This window comes from Chenopodium album, chromosome 5, assembly GCF_948465745.1.
Source record: "Chenopodium album chromosome 5, dcCheAlbu1.1, whole genome shotgun sequence".
Taxonomy (NCBI): Eukaryota; Viridiplantae; Streptophyta; class Magnoliopsida; order Caryophyllales; family Amaranthaceae; genus Chenopodium; species Chenopodium album.
This window is the reverse complement of record NC_137838.1, coordinates 1,468,634-1,484,714: the sequence shown is the minus strand read 5'-3', so window position 1 is coordinate 1,484,714 and position 16,081 is coordinate 1,468,634. Positions and strand designations below refer to the sequence as shown.

General features: G+C 34.7%; 4 protein-coding genes across 5 annotated transcripts; 2 read left to right on the top strand and 2 right to left on the bottom strand.

The window, feature by feature from the left end:
* Positions 1–486: 486 nt before the first annotated feature.
* Positions 487–3,053, bottom strand: LOC145631443 (ubiquitin-conjugating enzyme E2 32-like). The gene is made up of 5 exons (XM_081683514.1): positions 2,741–3,053; positions 1,975–2,106; positions 1,807–1,891; positions 1,219–1,382; positions 487–1,130 (listed from the first exon to the last, which is right to left on the bottom strand). The coding sequence occupies exons 1-5, from the start codon at positions 2,852–2,854 to the stop codon at positions 705–707; spliced, it is 921 nt and encodes a 306-aa protein (XP_081539640.1). The 5' UTR covers positions 2,855–3,053; the 3' UTR covers positions 487–704.
* A 2,460-nt stretch (positions 3,054–5,513) lies between these two features.
* On the top strand, positions 5,514–6,564 carry LOC145629989 (jasmonate-induced protein homolog). 2 transcript variants are annotated; one of them, XM_081682230.1, is made up of 3 exons: positions 5,514–5,574; positions 5,727–6,107; positions 6,244–6,564. In XM_081682230.1, exons 2-3 carry the CDS (start codon positions 5,751–5,753, stop codon positions 6,439–6,441), a joined length of 555 nt encoding a protein of 184 aa, XP_081538356.1. In that variant the 5' UTR covers positions 5,514–5,574; positions 5,727–5,750; the 3' UTR covers positions 6,442–6,564. The 2 variants fall into 2 exon arrangements, with proteins under 2 accessions (XP_081538356.1, XP_081538357.1); XM_081682231.1 differs by having other exon boundaries at positions 5,541–5,574; positions 5,741–6,107.
* A 4,138-nt stretch (positions 6,565–10,702) lies between these two features.
* Positions 10,703–12,490, top strand: LOC145629988 (bifunctional TENA-E protein-like). The gene is made up of 3 exons (XM_081682229.1): positions 10,703–11,122; positions 11,607–11,824; positions 12,037–12,490. The coding sequence occupies exons 1-3, from the start codon at positions 11,000–11,002 to the stop codon at positions 12,353–12,355; spliced, it is 660 nt and encodes a 219-aa protein (XP_081538355.1). The 5' UTR covers positions 10,703–10,999; the 3' UTR covers positions 12,356–12,490.
* A 169-nt stretch (positions 12,491–12,659) lies between these two features.
* Positions 12,660–15,777, bottom strand: LOC145629987 (putative ubiquitin-like-specific protease 2B). The gene is made up of 7 exons (XM_081682228.1): positions 15,614–15,777; positions 14,064–14,310; positions 13,814–13,981; positions 13,556–13,687; positions 13,304–13,385; positions 13,093–13,203; positions 12,660–13,006 (listed from the first exon to the last, which is right to left on the bottom strand). Exons 1-7 carry the CDS (start codon positions 15,666–15,668, stop codon positions 12,848–12,850), a joined length of 954 nt encoding a protein of 317 aa, XP_081538354.1. The 5' UTR covers positions 15,669–15,777; the 3' UTR covers positions 12,660–12,847.
* Positions 15,778–16,081: the final 304 nt, after the last annotated feature.

Genomic DNA, 16,081 nt, shown 5'->3' with positions numbered 1-16,081 from the left:
GAGGGTAAGACATGATTAATGGTTGCATCTGTGATTAAAAGATGATAGTGAAATCGAACTCAACACTACTTATTTTTTTTTTAATTGTCTATTAGTACTGAGTAATTTACCCAATGAATAGATGTAGTTTTATACGTTTCAAAGCTAGGTAAGTGATTAAAAAATGTTACTCCATAGTAATTACATTCACAAGGAGTTGAAATTAATTAATACTTCACAATATTTTTGGTTCAATTTCCTCTTTCGTCTCCCCTATTTAATGTTGCTTTGTAATACATTGCCCAAATTCTTCATTTATTCTGGTCTAATGTTGTTATGACTATACCTTGACAGTTCTAAGCCAAAGTTATGACTTATGAGACTAGGTTTTCTAAACAAAATATAGACAGAAGCTTGCTCACACCAATTTTCATCAGTGGATGTTGCTTACATAAGTTCCATATATAGTTGAACTAAGTCTACCATCAGTAGACCGAACTTTATCAATGAGGTCAAAACCACAGTTTACTAAGCATCTTTATAATGTTGGATACTACTATTCCAGACGAGGTTATAATATAAATGTTTACATGATAATGCTATAATCAAATAGCTTGATTAAGGCCTAGACAATATACACCATATACTTTCAATATTTTCTCACAAATGCAACACTTGTTGATCTGCCTGCCATCTTTGCACACAAAATCAATCATATCTAGTATCTACGATTCCCTCAAAAAAATAGCATCATAACCACTGGATTTCACAAGCTTCTTCAGTACAAGAAAAACAATGGCAACAGCCAACCCCACGGCTGCCCATGTGAGAAAACGATCATCACTGGGCCTTTGATTCCTAGGTGCGAGCCTCTGTTGAACCTGTTGGTTTGAAATTCCAGCTCTGGCTTGTCTAGGAACTGCTTCTCTTTGATCCACAGCATTAGCATTAGCATTAGCATTGTCAACAGCTGCTTGAGGTTCCTCGGCAGCTCTCTCACCTCCTGCATTTGCAGAGTCTACAGAATTAGCTGATCTTCCAGCATTCTCACTTCCCTCTGCTTCAGCCTCCTTTTCACCTGGATTCTCTTCAGAAGCCTGCTTCAGGTTTTCAGGAACTGGTGGAGCCTTACTAAGCATGTATTCATGTATCTGTAAAGTCGATAGGTATTAACATTCAGTAGCAATAGTATGCAGCATAATAAGAGGGGAGACAGGTCACTAAAAAGCAAGAACTAACCTCATCAATCACCTTTTGCCGGTCAGGAGTTCCAAACTTTGGTGATGCTTCACGAGATTTAATAGCTAGTTCACGTCGCTCTTCCTTCTTGTAGTCTAAAGATCCTAAAGCACCATTAGGAGCTGTTGGCATGAAAGCGATGAGTGCCACCAACGCCGTACGAACTGCCACCAGCACCATTAAAACATGAATATTAACCATGAAATGTAGAGAAATACATGCACACATCTTATTATTTCTTCATACTATTTCAAAAGCCAACTTTAAAATTTCACTCCAAAGCTGCCAGATCAAACCCCACCACTATCATAGTCTCAAGTACACATATGTTCATTCTCCTATCAAATGCTAATTAAGAACTAAAAAAAACAAACACTGCCCCAAGAACTCTATGCTTCACAGCAGTTCACACAGTGCATTAAATAACACTAATCTAGCAGACAAATTCTACAGCAATCGAGAATCATGCAGCATAGACACAAAGAAAGGCACACTTAAACCCATCCATACAACAATGGCACATACGCATAACTTGTACAGCTATAATATGGAGTTTGAAATATGAGAAGCAAACAAAGTCCAGCTTACCACTCCAAGATGGTTGCCAATGCTCTGGATGATGGTTTGATATGCTCAAACATATTTTAGTCTGGGTCTCAAAACGACCATTGGGCTGCAAAGTTTCGCAGAATACAGATATCATCACATTGTTTTGAACAGAAAAATTGTAAGAAGTGATTGAGCAAAAGTAATTACCGTCAACAACATGAAAGAAGGAGGCTTGAATGGATACTCTGATGGTAGTTGAATCCTTCCATGATAGATTCCCCCTTCAAACTCAGTATCTTGGGGTCCCCTTATCGCAAATTGCCACTCAAATATGTTCTCCTGAATTAACCAGACCAGCAAAACTCAATCATTAACAAGAATATTTTTTTTTCGAATTGCCTATTAAAGCAACCAAAGATCTAAATTCCAATACAATTGCAAGTTCAAACCCAGGCAACGGATAAAAATTCCGTAATTTGTTCTGTAATCCTCTTCTAAAGTCTATTATCAACATTAAAAGGCAACTCATGATAATCAATTAATAGAGTACAAAACACTTCTTACATACTCTAATTGTTAATTTACCAGCGAAATTTTGAAATAAAGCTGCCGGAAAATTAAATTTCTATAATTCAGTAAGAAATCACCAAATTTGAAAATTAACACCAGAAACCTAGGTATGTATCCAAACAATTTCAGCACAAAATCAACAAATCTATCATGCTAATCCATCAAAAACCTTTATTTTCACTGCCAGATAAATAATTACTCGTAAATAAGCAAATTAACAATTTTAATTTAGCAAATAATGCTTCAAATAAACATGTCCCCAAAAAATTTCGTAATGAAAACCCTAGAAAATGCAATCGAGATCAAATTTGAAGCTTAACAAATCGACAAAGCTAGAAAACAATCAGAGGCATCAAATCGGAAACATAAAGGGCAAATTTTTTGAAAAAGAGGAGAGAACAACCTCCAGAGGAAGACTCGTGAAATCTTCAGAAGGATTGGATTGCATCTCCTTAACTTCCATGAGGATCCGCTTGACAGCCGGATTCTTGAGGTTGTATTTGTCGGTGGTCGCCATGATTTGGAGGTTTTCCGGTGAATTTCCCGACGAAATCGCCGGAGTATGCTTGATATTTTGATTTGCTCCGGTTGGTTAGGAGGAAAGAGAGAGAGGATGTTAAATTATTAATGGGATGACAGAGGAGAAAGAAATAGACACGGTTTTGGTTTAGTAGTTGCTTGACACGTCATGAACAACAAGTTTGCTGATGTGTCGTTTTATCATTGGGTGGGTTTTATGTGGGTCTTGCTTTTTTTTTTTTTTTTTTTTTTTGTTGACAATTTAGATTTTGTTTCTTAGGACTCGTCTGGCATTTTTCTATTTTTTGGTTTTTTGTTTTTTTGTTTTTTAAAATCATGTGATAAATGTCCTATAATACATCAAAAATTAGTCAAACTTATTAAATTTAATAAGAAGGATCTTACTGAATCGACATCTCTCACAGGTTTAGCCAGCCAGCTTCATAGGTCATCGCTAGTGAGTTAGGGGGGAAGTAAGAGAATCCCCCTACTCCCAAGCATTATGTACAGGGGCGATGTTCTAGATTATTGCATTGTTTTCCTAATTGAAATTGTTATTAGTATTTCATTTTGAAAAATTGATAAGTAATATTTTTTCCGTTTCTTTATAGTTGTAACATTTTCCTAAATTAAAAATGTTATAATAGTTGCAATCATATAACTAATATATAAAGCTAAACTTTTAGCCAGGCCACGAGACTACGACACTTGGCATTCCAATTTTTCGCCAAGTGTTGCGCCACGTTGAATCAATTAGATAGACTTCATAAGATAAATTAATTAGTTTCAATCAAATTTGGATAGAATTTTAGAATATAATTATTAGTTGACAGTTTTACTTTCGATAAAATACCAATATTTCATAGGTATAAATTAAATTATAATTTTATTCAAAAAAATATTAGATTACAACTCGATAGACTTCATAAGATAAATTAATTAGTTTCAATCAAATTTGGATAGAATTTTAGAATAAAATTGTTAGTTGACAGTTTTATTTTCGATAAAATACCAATATTTCATAGGTGTAAATTAAATTATAATTTTATTTAAAAAAATATTAGATTACAACTCTAAGAAAAATACCAATATTTTTTTTGGTGTTTAGAGAGCCCATAAGGATAGGGGTGAGAATTGATTCCAAGAGCTCCTAGAATCAAGAGGAAAGCTCTAACCACTTGAGCTATCCCTCACTCTCATAAAATACCAATATTATTATTAGTCATTTACATGTCTACTACAAAGTTTAAATTGTTACAAAAGCACATCAATTCCTAACCAATTTCGTATTAAAGATATATTTTTAAATTTGACATATAGATTAAAATTTTATTTCAAAGTTTAAAAAACAACCCGGGCATCGCACGGGGCACAAAACTAGTATATAATAAAAAGAAGGTTTATATGGTGCAAGTTGTACTATTACCTTAATTTAAAGTTTATGAGTCACTTGATTATACTTCTAACTACCTCTTAACCCCATATAAGTGTATTATATCATATGAAGTTAACTTTTCTTAAATATTGTGATAAAGTGTATTGCAACTAGACCTGGTTATTGGGCGGGTTGGGTCAGGGTCGGTGCGGGTCGGTTGCGGGTCAGGGTCAAAGAGGGTCACATTTTATAGGGTCAATATAGGGTCGGGCCAATGCGGGTCGCGGGTCGATAATGGGCGGGCCTACAAAATATCAATTAAAATAAATATTGGACAAAGCCATTATTTTACATTATGTATTTTCTTTATCAACTAAATTGGAAAAACATGTTGGCCCTATATTGACCCTATTCAATAAGGGCTCTGTCCATTAATAGCCCTGTTCATTAAAAACCCTATAAGCTTGGCCCTGACCCTATTATCATTGGGCTACCCTGTCCAATAACCACCTCTAATTGCAACTATAAAGAAACGGAGAAAGTATGTAATAATTGAACAAAAAAAAGGTGAAGTTGACAATGTCCATTGTATAACATAAGTCTCTCAAAATGATCAATTGAGAAAAGAAAAAAAATCTTGATTGCATGCACAATTCAATCTATATAACGGTTTCACAATAAAAGTTGTTGGCGAAGTCGTGAAGATCACTCTTAGTGCACACCTAAAGGAATACATTCGTTGAAATGACATTTGAAATTTAAAAGACGAATCAAATACAAAATGCAAGAATTGGATTCTACTCTTTCTAGATTCACATTTAGACAATTAGACATGTGTTTTAGTTTTAGATCTTTTTTAAAAAACCTAAATGTAAAAAAAGAGAATTGTACTAGCATTGTCAATTATATAAGCAAATTATAGACGTAAATATAATACTTGTAGTATGTGCATCGAAATAGTAAGTACTTATTATCAAGAAGTTGTTACACTTGTTTAGTTGTTTATCTTGACTAAACTTGAGAATTCATGAACACACAATTTTAAAGAGAATGCCCAATATTATTTCAAATAAACAGTACAAATATTGCTTATCTAATGACATAGCTGTAAATAAGCAAGGGAAAAAAAACAACTAATAAAAATAATTAATAAACATGATTGAAACACATACACGAATAATTTATAAACAATATGATGATAAGCATCTCATTCTTTAGGGATGCATTTGTTTTTTCACTACATATGGTCTATAAATACGAATAATATGCCAACTTCTCTAGCAATTGTGCAGTTAAGTAAGTAAAGATCAGATCAGAGGTTCTTCATTGCTTGCCAATTCAAGGTATAATATTGCTCCTTTCATGTATGTCTTATTATTTGTCCTATAAATCATTGAATGTTCTGAGTAGTTTTATTTTAATGGCAGTTTTGTATAGCTTATTATTATTATTATTATTATTATTATTATTATTATTAATTATCATCAAAACATAGAAAGTGATTTATAGTACGTGAGCAATGGCTTCAACTCAAGATCATGAAGCCGTTCTGGATGAGTTGGTGAAGCAAGCACAAAACGACATCGTTCCAAGGATGGTGAGTGATTTGCAACAGCAAGAAGTAGCTCTCATTGGAAACTTGAAGAATCTCACTACTGGAGCCGTGAACCTTCATGCCGAAAAAATGTGGTCCGGAAGCTTTTTTCAAAAGTATAAGGATGTTATACCTAGTGGTGTCACTATTGGGTTCAGCATACTAGCCAATATTCAAGATGGCATTAAAGAGGCCGTGGTCTATAGTGGCAGAAGCAAAACTGGACTTCAATGTGGATGGCTCGTCGCTTGGTCCAACCCTAGGGATATAAATGCTAAGAAGGTAAGGACCTAAGTCACCTAACTAAGAATTTTATAAAGACGACTTAAAAAGAAAATTGAAACAATGTTCGACATGTACTAGTTGTCAGATACAAGTATACTACTTGGTAATTGTTAATTGATGGTGCATGTTGCAGGTTTATGTGGAATGTGGGCCGATTGCGAAATACAACAATATAATTTGGGAAAACATTGAGAGTGAGCTGAACAAATCTAGTAGTAACTCCAGCCACAGTGATGCATCCACTCAGACTTCTATTCATGCTCGCATACTTTCTATGGATCATCCGGTGAAATCAGACAGCGATGGAATTACTATCGCATCGTTCAACTAGATGATTAAGAATTTAAGACTTACGGAGTATAACATAACCTAAGTTGTTATAATAAATAAATAAATTAAATAAACGTAATTATGATATGTGGAACAGTAACTTATACAGAGTAAGATTTGAAAATATATACTTGTACGACGTATGTTACTATAATGTTACTAGGTATTTGCGTAATTACCCTTATATGTAACTCCGTACTCTATCAACTAAATAAAATTGTCACCTCTTAACATTTACAACAATTGTATATACGACTATATGAGAATATTTGGATGTGATCATTAGGGACTAGGAATTGAGAAAGCAGTTTTCAGTTTATCATCTCCCATGTTAAAAAGGTTAAGGTAGTGTGATCAAGTGGGTGACCCAAACAATCATACGAGCACTGAGTACAAGATACGGAGTAACAGAGAGAATCATCTTTTTAACAATGAAATTATCATTATACCCTCATCAAGCACCTGACTGCTAAACACTTCATTTATTTTCTTTAAATTCTTAATATTGACACAACGTAGATTAGCGTAACGATTACAACAAGTATTCACAATAATCAATATTGGATAAAGAGGTGTGTTAATAATGTAATCCATAGGATTTAAAATTGGAACACTTAAAAATGAAACAAAGAGAATAGTACTTCGTATACAATTAAAAATTGAGTATAGTAAAACTAAGTGAAAACATTTTAAAACAGATGCAATAAAGTGCAGCTGAACTTTCAAAAGGATTTTATTAATGAATGCATGCTAAAATTACAACGTATTCAATATGTATTAATCAAAATAAAGTACGGAGTACTAATTTATCTAACGCCCCAGAGCATTCGTTAACTTTACTAACAGAATGGTTGAGTTGACCAAGGAAACTCAACCTGCGATACAGGTATAGTTGGAAACAACGCCATTAAAGGCTACTGTACTAGACTACTAAAAGCAAGCCACATATGAAGCTACTAAAACCAACCTATATTTGTTTACTGAGCTGTAATTTCACATGTAACCCACCACTTGTCAATATGCCACTCACGTGCCACACCACACTCCCCACCCAATTACCATAAACCACACCATAACCCCATCATCCAAATCCCCTCTTCATCTTCTTCTTCTTTCTCACTCACTCACTACTTTTCTCCCTCCTCCCATTTTTTGCTCAAAATGTGTTATGTTGGTAAAGCAACCAAGATCTTCATCTTCATTGTCATTGTTCTTGCTTTCATTGGCCTTATTCTGGGCTTCACTCTCATCAAACATGGCGTTAGAAAATCTCATAAATGCTCTGAATCTTCTTCTGATTCTTCTTGTTCACCTACTATTCAACAATTTCCAAATCCAATTCCAGCTCCTTTGATTAGCACTACTCCTAACCCCAACCCGAACCCGGACCCGAATCCATCCCCTTACCCACCTCCTAATGTTAACCCAACCTTAAGCCCGCCTCCGAACCCGAACCTATATCCACCTCCGAGTTCGGGTTCGGGCTCGGGGTCTAGCCCGGTAATGACGCCGCCACCACCGCCTCCGGCGCCGGTAATGATATCTCCGGTGGTGGTTCCTGTTCCACCGCCGCCTGCTGATCTTCCAATGCCGGTGATATCTGCTCCGCCGCCGAGTTTGAATCCGCCGAGTCGGTTTGTTGGGTCGACTCCGGGTCCAATACCTGCTTGATTTCAATGGTGGGTTTTGTTTGGTTTGTAAGTGTTTTTGATGTTCTTGTGTTTGATTTCAAGTGAAGTTGCCTCATTGATTTGTTGTTCATCTGCTACTATTTTGGGAGTATAGTACTGTGAAATCCGTGGCCAATTCAGAAACCTGGGTTTTTTCGGGTACATGTCCAAAGTGTCCGGGCTTGGTTATTTGTGAAAATTTTCGTGTTTTGGCATTGGCCTGAAATGAAATGAAATGTGCAATTTTTGGCATTGATACTTAAAGTGAAATGTAAAGTTTTGAGTACGATGGATTGAAGTATTGATTCAATGCCTAAGGAGGGATCAACAATCAACATGCCTTAGAATACAAATATACAGCCGATCACACATGTATATGATATAGCCCGTATAGGTACAGTAATACCTTAATTTTAAGAATGATAGTCTAGACACCCAGGTGTGGAAGCTGCAAGATATGTCAAAAATTGTGGTACAACACGAAGTACATATGTATGTGTCCAAGTGTCACACTCGACTACTTTATGGAAAGGATCCTTGGCAGATTTATTTTTGGTATAATTCAAGCTCTCTACGGCACACTCTTTAGAACATATCTGTGGTGGAAACTGGAAACGGCCATCAATCGCGGAAGCACCAACCGAGGAGGGAAAGAAAAAAGACGAGATAAATGGCTGATAAACACAGCTGTGTGAGATACTTGGCTATATGCCTATATACCATTAACTTTTGTTTCAATTATATGCTATTTTTATCGTTTCCTCAGTAATAGTATAAGGGGATACTTGATTTATAGACAATGTAAAATGAGAATTGACACCATCCTTCCCCACTTCCTGTCAATAAAAACTAGTCATTCAAATTGAAGCATAATTTGTTTTGTTGTTTATTCTGTTCGTTAACTTTTAGGATTGCGATTCGTACTATGAACCAGAGTTGTACAACTGCGACGGGCCCTTGTACACAAACAACACATGCCTTGTCCAGTTGTCCTTCACTTGTGAACCCAAACTCGTCTTTAGAGTTCAGTGGAAGGACTCTGCCTGTTGTTAGTGATGCTGTCGCTAGCAACTATCCTGACTCTGTTGTTGTGAATTTAGTAGTCATTTCTTGATCACTCATTTCATTTTCTGTCTGGAAGTTAGCCTGCCAGTTTATAACTAAGACTGCCTTTAATTTATACATCTACAATAAGGACATTAATCTCGATCATGTTTGTTTTTTAGCTTAATTTATATCAAGCGGGGAATCACCATAAACTACGCTTTATTTTGCAGATTAACTTCTGCAATGATACCTAATAGTCCACAACTCCACATGGTTGTACATTAAGGGCCTCAAGAGCATCTATTATACACTCGGGCATATCTATACCTCGAAACTCGTAAGAATTCATTGTACACTTAAGTATAGTAGAATTTGATATTTTGATCTGATTGAATTTAGGTTGCCCATCCAGTTATTACTACTCACTGCTCAGCATTAAACCCACCTATCTACCAACTAATTTCAATTTTCTAACAGCAAAAACACTTTTTTCAACACCAATTTAGCAATTAGCATCAATTGGTGCACTTTAAAGGTACTACCTTTTTTTACCTTTATAAAAACATTATGACTCCGTTTTTTATAAAAACATTATGACTCCGTTTTTTACATTACTCCGTATCAGTAATTTACCTTGCAGACTTACCCAAAACAACTATTGTTAATTGGTTACCACTGTCATATTCTATTCTTTTATGTTAATCTTGTTGTTTGTAACACATTGAAAGGCATAGTGCATGTGTTGAACATTACTCTGTGTAAGAGTTATATACTTATATGATTGATTGATATTTGTAAAATTCTAACCATAAGACTAAGACATGGGAGAGAGAGATAGACAAGAACCACAAATTAAAATACTGATAATAATGATATACTCCCCTGTCCCTAAATAAAAGTCTTATTTGTTCACTTTTTTATAAACCAAAGTTTACAATCTTATTGTATTATACTCCATAGGTACTTTTAATTAACCACTAATATTATTTTAATCCCTTTCTTAAATTTTACAAAAGAAAAATTATATCTTAAATTGAGGGTGGAGAGAGTAGTACGTTTGATTATAGACTCTAATTAGGAGATTAGAGATATATAGAAGTAAAAATTATAGGTTAGTTTTGCATAACAAGACATAGATGAATTTTTTCCAATTAAGTTTTGATTAAGGGCATGTTCTCTTACGTTGAAATTCAGTTCAGTTCAGTTCAGCTCAGCTCAATTCAGTTCAGTTCAATTCAGTTCAGTTCAGTTCAGCTCTTAATTTCCTTCTCTTATAAAATATTCATTTCAGTTTATTTCAATTCATTTCAGCTCAGTTTAGTTCAGCTCAGTTCAGTTCAGTTCAGTTGAGCTGAGCTCAGTCAATGAGAACAGACCCTAAGTGTCCTTTTTTCAATTGATGCTAATTATTTTCTATACATCCTATAAATATACAAATAAACTTCTTATGTGACTATTAAATTTGAACTTTCTTTCATTAATGTTTCATTAAAACCTATCTTCTTTGATCATTTTAGCGACTTAGCATGTACACTTCTCTGAGTTCTCTCATTACAATGTCTTTGACCCAACCCACTTTTGTGTCCCACTTTTATTAAGTGACCTTTCAACCTAGATTATCCCCTCGAACCGCCGAACCAAGTCAAATTAGGCCTCATCTAATGGCTTGAAATCAGAATACTCTTCAACAAATTTTCCAGTGTCACTAGCTTAGCGCACGTCTAAACTACTGCCACACTCTGCCATCTCTAATACGGAGTACTCCGTAGCAAGCAAGAGAGATATAAAGTCAAAAGGCAGAGGCAAAGGAAAAGTCAAAGGAGAGAGAAAGAGAGGGGAAAGATGGCAACCATAGAAACTTGGGTAAACAACCATGATACAGTCTACACTGCAGCAACTCGCCACGCTTTTATACGATCCATCCGCGATGGCTCCGTTAATCTCTCCTCTTTCAAACGCTGGCTGGTTCGCTACTTTCTCTGTCTCTAAAAACTCTTTCCTGTTTTGACACATTTTATGTTTAGATAATCACCCTCTCAACATGAAGAAATTAATTTGTAAAAATGTAGGTTTGTGGTTCATATTACACTAATCAGAGATTATATAGTATAGTCTTTTACATAATTCAAGCTTGAATTGGTTTACTCTTGTTGAAATTAGGCATAAATTACTATGTGTTTTGATGGTGAGAAAATCCCAATTTCCCATAACTTAAGAATGTTTGCACTTTAAGGAATTGAACTCAGATACCCTATAACTGTATTCGCCCTTGCCCTCAGATTTGACTGTTTTTTCAACGTGAAAAGAAAAAGGCCTCATCATAGCTTCTGTAAACTGTCTGGTTTATCTAATACTGATGTTCGCATTGGTTAGTCTGTATTTCTTTGTTTATGGTAATGACATCAATATCGGAAATACTCAGTATGTATCTTCTCTGTGTCGAATTCAGGGTCAGGATTACATATTTGTCAGGAAATTTGTTCCTTTTGTTGCTAGTGTCCTGGTGAAAGCTTGTAAGGAATCAGATGATGAATCGGATATGGAAGTTATTTTAGCTGGTTTGGCTTCTCTGAATGATGAAATTTCTTGGTTTAAGAATGAAGCTGCTAAATGGGATGTACAGCTCAGTGAGATCACTCCTCTGAAAACAAACCAGGATTACTGCAGGTGACATGCTCAACTGTCTAATTATACTCTGATCGGGTCTCTAACAAAGGGGTTAAATTGAGAATATCGATAAATATAGAAAGATAACACAATTCGATATTATGAAGACTCAGATTTTCAGCTTATAATTGATTAACCATAACAGAAATCTTTTTTTTTCAGAATTACCTTATGCTGATTGTAATGTGCTCACGTACGTGCTCAATCTTTAGGTTTGTAGAAAGCTTGATGCAACCAGAGGTCAGTTATGCAGTGGCAATGACAGCCTTCTGGGCTATTGAGGCTGTTTACCAAGTGAGCTTTGCCCACTGTCTTGAAGCTGATGCCAAAACTCCATCAGAACTCAAAGAGGCTTGTGAGAGGTGGGGGAGTGAAGGGTTTGGCAAGTATTGTGAATCTCTGCAGAAGATTGCTGATCGATGTGTATCAAAGGGATCGCAGGATGTGCAAAATAAAGCTGAAGCAATGCTTTTGCAAGTTCTTGAGCTAGAAGTCGAGTTCTGGAATATGAGTGAGGGACAGATGAATTAAGGAGCAGAAAGTATGTGTATGAATTTGTGTTTCGGTTGTGTTTCTTGTATGTTTTACAGCTTAAAGTTGGTTTTGAATCATAAACACTTTTTTTTTAATATGAAAAGAGCTCGTAAAAGCTAGTTTGGCAGGCAACGATAATGTTACATACGATATAAAGGAATACTATCGTATTACCATATTATCAGCTTATAACCTTGACACAAGTATATAAACAAATACATCAAGGTCAATTTGTAAAATGCTACTCCATAAAACAATTGTGCTGCAAAAGTTAGAGATTTAGCTTGTCAATCCATCCAAGTTTTATGTACAAGCTGTGACACTTACAGATGCAGAAGCACAAAAATACAGAGGACTAATATAGCGTCTGACACATTTTTGCATTAGCTTCAGTATATACAAATTGATTGCTATGCTTCTGAGGTTCTTCCCTAGTGTTTGTTATGCTACAAAAAATACATTAGCCACCCATCAAGAGAAGGATGAAGGTCAGTCATCCAGCAATATAACACCATTGTTTTTACACAGCTTCTGCTGAGATACACTGGAAGAGTGTTTGCTTCTCACAGCTACTTTACTAGACAGTTCCTTCTCAAGCCTGTTGCGGAAATACTCCAAGCTCTCAAGATCAAACCAGTCTTTATGCATCTACAGTATGACGATAAAATTTACATTACAAAGTGAAAAGAAATACGTGGAGTAAAGAATGAAGGGATTAAGACTCATGTACATACAAAGTATGGGAAATCAGAGTCACAAAAGTTTTCAGGAGCAAATTGCATAAATAAGTTGATGAAATAGAGAACGTAGCTTCCACATTCCTCATCATCCCTTTGTTGAGGCACCTGAAAATGGCATCATATATGCGTAAAGCAGATTAGGGTTGTTCCTTAATATAGATAAATGTGTACAAGGTTCATTTACTTCAATCAGGGCTAAGATCACCTTAGGTATCAGGAGAGGAATTTTAGAAACCACATTCCTGTCTTCTTCCCTGCCCTCTACCCTATAGATGTCCTGAACAAACCTGAACCAAAGACAACCAGTGAACAACGTAAAGTGATTAACTGGGTAAGCAAACCACCAAAACTGTATTAAGGTCAGAATTCTTTCCTGGAAAAACAGAACAAACAAGTAGGGAGAGCAAATTTTGAAGTAAAATGTAGTAATTACAGAAACAAAAATGAAGTATCATACTTTCTAATCTCAGGTTCAAGTCTCTTTGGCTCTGCATTCTCAAGTGAGTCCAGCAGCAACATGCATGGGGTTCTAGTTTTCGAGTCAGAACTATCACCAAAGTGGACAAATATCAAGAGGCTCCAGTGACTCCTAGTGAAATAAAAAAATAAATACAAAAAGAATAAGAAGAAGAAATCAAGTGAGAGATGGAGTCGATGAAAAGAACCCAGATATAGCATGGTATAGCAGCAAATTTCAATCGACAGCAGCAATTACCAACAACAAACAGGAACAAACACGTAGTCCTTGGAGAAAATGCTTTTCTTTTTAATCCATGTCAGAACTTTAGTTCTAGTAGAAGCTTTTCGGTACAATGAAAACCACAGACTATCAAGATATGTAAATGACATCCTCTTCTCTTCTGAAAAGCTCTTCCAAACAACCCTGAAAGTAGAATAAGAATGCTAAATGGGCCAAAAATAAGGGAAACATTATTATAAGTGGAGTATTTAGAAGTTAATCTTACTCCATGTAATGCTCAAATGTTTCAGTGTCTAGCTTCTTTCTTATCCTGGGGATAACATGATGGCCACCCATCAACTTGGTGCGCTTAGCACGGGGACAAGTATCAAGAAAACAAGGTGAAGTGTGCTTAAACTTCTTCTTTATCTCCTTAAATTCTGTCAAAGTTATTTTCTTTTCAATTTTATATTGAGCTGCAGCTATGTGTAGCCAGCAGGAGCGATGTTTAGATATGCTATCTCCAAAGAATCCTACCAGTAGAAAAAAAAAATGAGGTCTATATCAGGATTTATGTAAAGCATTACTTTTGAAATGAATTGTAGTAACAAACTACCATCGGATAGAGTTATGAGAATGAGAATGTGGAAAAGCTTTGAATACATTCATGAAATAATACAACCATTTATAGTGTTAAAAAAGAGTATTAAAGGCTTACAATGATACATGAAATGGTGTGAAAGATTACAAACAATAATATCAAATCAAAGATAAAACATAATATCCTAATATACCAAAGACTTTTATAGAACTAGTATGCCACAGCTGAAAACATTGTATCTTTAAACTAACTCATTAAAATTCACTAATACAAAGTTCAACAATAAGTTGATCAAAATCATTACTTTTAGTTATTAAAAAAAAATAATAAAAAAAAAGGACTTTGAAGCTTAAAATTAGACAGTTTCTTGGTTACATAGGATTATAGATTTAGATAATTTGAGCACATCATAATTAAAAATCTCGACAATTTGCATAATTAAGACCCTTAGATCCGACGGTGAAAGTAAAAAGGGGACAAGCAGCCCATATCAAGTGCCAATTTTGAAGTTCTATTTGTATAATTATAGAACAGGTAATTGTTCTAAGCCTCCAAAGTCCAAAACTCCAACACAGTAATTGCCAAAAAAAACCGAAAGATGATACTCCATAAAAATCTCTATCAATAACATTGTTTTAAGATATCAAGACCTAAAATTTCCTAAATTAATCACAACAACAACAACAAAAAATAACTAAAATCTAGTATTATATTTACAAAAACACATTCTTTTTCAACCACTTTCTCGAATTACCAGAATTAATCAACATCAACAGAGTTTTCTTTTCTTTCATTTTCTTTTTAATTTTACAGATCTATCACTATTTACCTGTAAAAAAGTAAAATCAATTTCATAAATGCAAACTAACTTGCTCAAATTTCAAGGAGAACTACCCATTTGCAAGAATTTAACACCAATTTCATAAATGCAAACCAAGTTCACACCTTTTTTAATTCAAGAAATTCATATAATATAATTTGTTTTCATGTAATTATAGCTTTCCTGCATCACGCATAAACACAAGAAGTCACAACAAATCAATCAAAACCCAGAATTTAAACATTAAAAAACATAATAAATTATAACTTTAACGAACCCCAACAACCCAAAATTTAATACCCACCCCAAAAAGAATACATTATTAATAAAATATAGTAGCACATAAATTGAAAATTGGGCAAAAAAAAAAAGAAAGCTTGAAAAAATGTTGAATTTGGAGGAAATAGAAAGATACCAGCAATTGTAAAGTCGAATTCATTGGAAGGAGGCTTTCTTGTTCTTCGTCTCATCACAAAAATTGCTCTGCTCAACTCTTTCACTGTTTTTCCCTCTTTAATTTTTGCAATTTTGCTAGTTTGTACTTGAGAAATACTTCGTACTTGACAGCAACTTGTATTTGCTCATTTATATTTCTTCAATAAATAAGTTAAGTGGAGAAAGGTGAACCGTTTTTGTTTTTTAAAAAAAGCGAACCGTTTTATGGTTAACAAATGGAAGCGGGATATTTTGGTAATTTCAATTGTGGTAGACCTTTTTTTTAAAAAAAAAAAAACAGTTGTGTTGGACTTTAATCATTTCTTTGTTGAGTTCACGTAGGCTCTGTTTTCTTTAAATTATTTTTAGTTAAGTTTAGCTTATATTTTTCTTCTCTCATACAATATGGTTCAGTTTAGTCCCAAAATAGGCTTGCAAAGTGGTTCTT

What these genes read in the sequence shown, in the direction of transcription:
- LOC145631443 (XM_081683514.1), bottom strand. Translation starts at nt 2,854, where the DNA reads ATGGCGACCACCGACAAATACAACCTCAAGAATCCGGCTGTCAAGCGG. An exon ending in TTGGCAACCATCTTGGAGTG is followed by an intron (nt 1,383 to 1,806) that starts GTAAGCTGGACT and finishes TGCTGGTGGCAG; the next exon opens with TTCGTACGGCGTTGGTGGCA. An exon ending in GGCAAAAGGTGATTGATGAG is followed by an intron (nt 1,131 to 1,218) that starts GTTAGTTCTTGC and finishes TCGACTTTACAG; the next exon opens with ATACATGAATACATGCTTAG.
- LOC145629989 (XM_081682230.1), top strand. Translation starts at nt 5,751, where the DNA reads ATGGCTTCAACTCAAGATCATGAAGCCGTTCTGGATGAGTTGGTGAAG. An exon ending in GGGATATAAATGCTAAGAAG is followed by an intron (nt 6,108 to 6,243) that starts GTAAGGACCTAA and finishes TGCATGTTGCAG; the next exon opens with GTTTATGTGGAATGTGGGCC.
- LOC145629988 (XM_081682229.1), top strand. Translation starts at nt 11,000, where the DNA reads ATGGCAACCATAGAAACTTGGGTAAACAACCATGATACAGTCTACACT. An exon ending in CCTCTTTCAAACGCTGGCTG is followed by an intron (nt 11,123 to 11,606) that starts GTTCGCTACTTT and finishes TGTCGAATTCAG; the next exon opens with GGTCAGGATTACATATTTGT. An exon ending in ACAAACCAGGATTACTGCAG is followed by an intron (nt 11,825 to 12,036) that starts GTGACATGCTCA and finishes CTCAATCTTTAG; the next exon opens with GTTTGTAGAAAGCTTGATGC.
- LOC145629987 (XM_081682228.1), bottom strand. Translation starts at nt 15,668, where the DNA reads ATGAGACGAAGAACAAGAAAGCCTCCTTCCAATGAATTCGACTTTACA. An exon ending in ATTCGACTTTACAATTGCTG is followed by an intron (nt 14,311 to 15,613) that starts GTATCTTTCTAT and finishes TTCTACTGGTAG; the next exon opens with GATTCTTTGGAGATAGCATA. An exon ending in CTTGAACCTGAGATTAGAAA is followed by an intron (nt 13,386 to 13,555) that starts GTATGATACTTC and finishes TCTTTGGTTCAG; the next exon opens with GTTTGTTCAGGACATCTATA.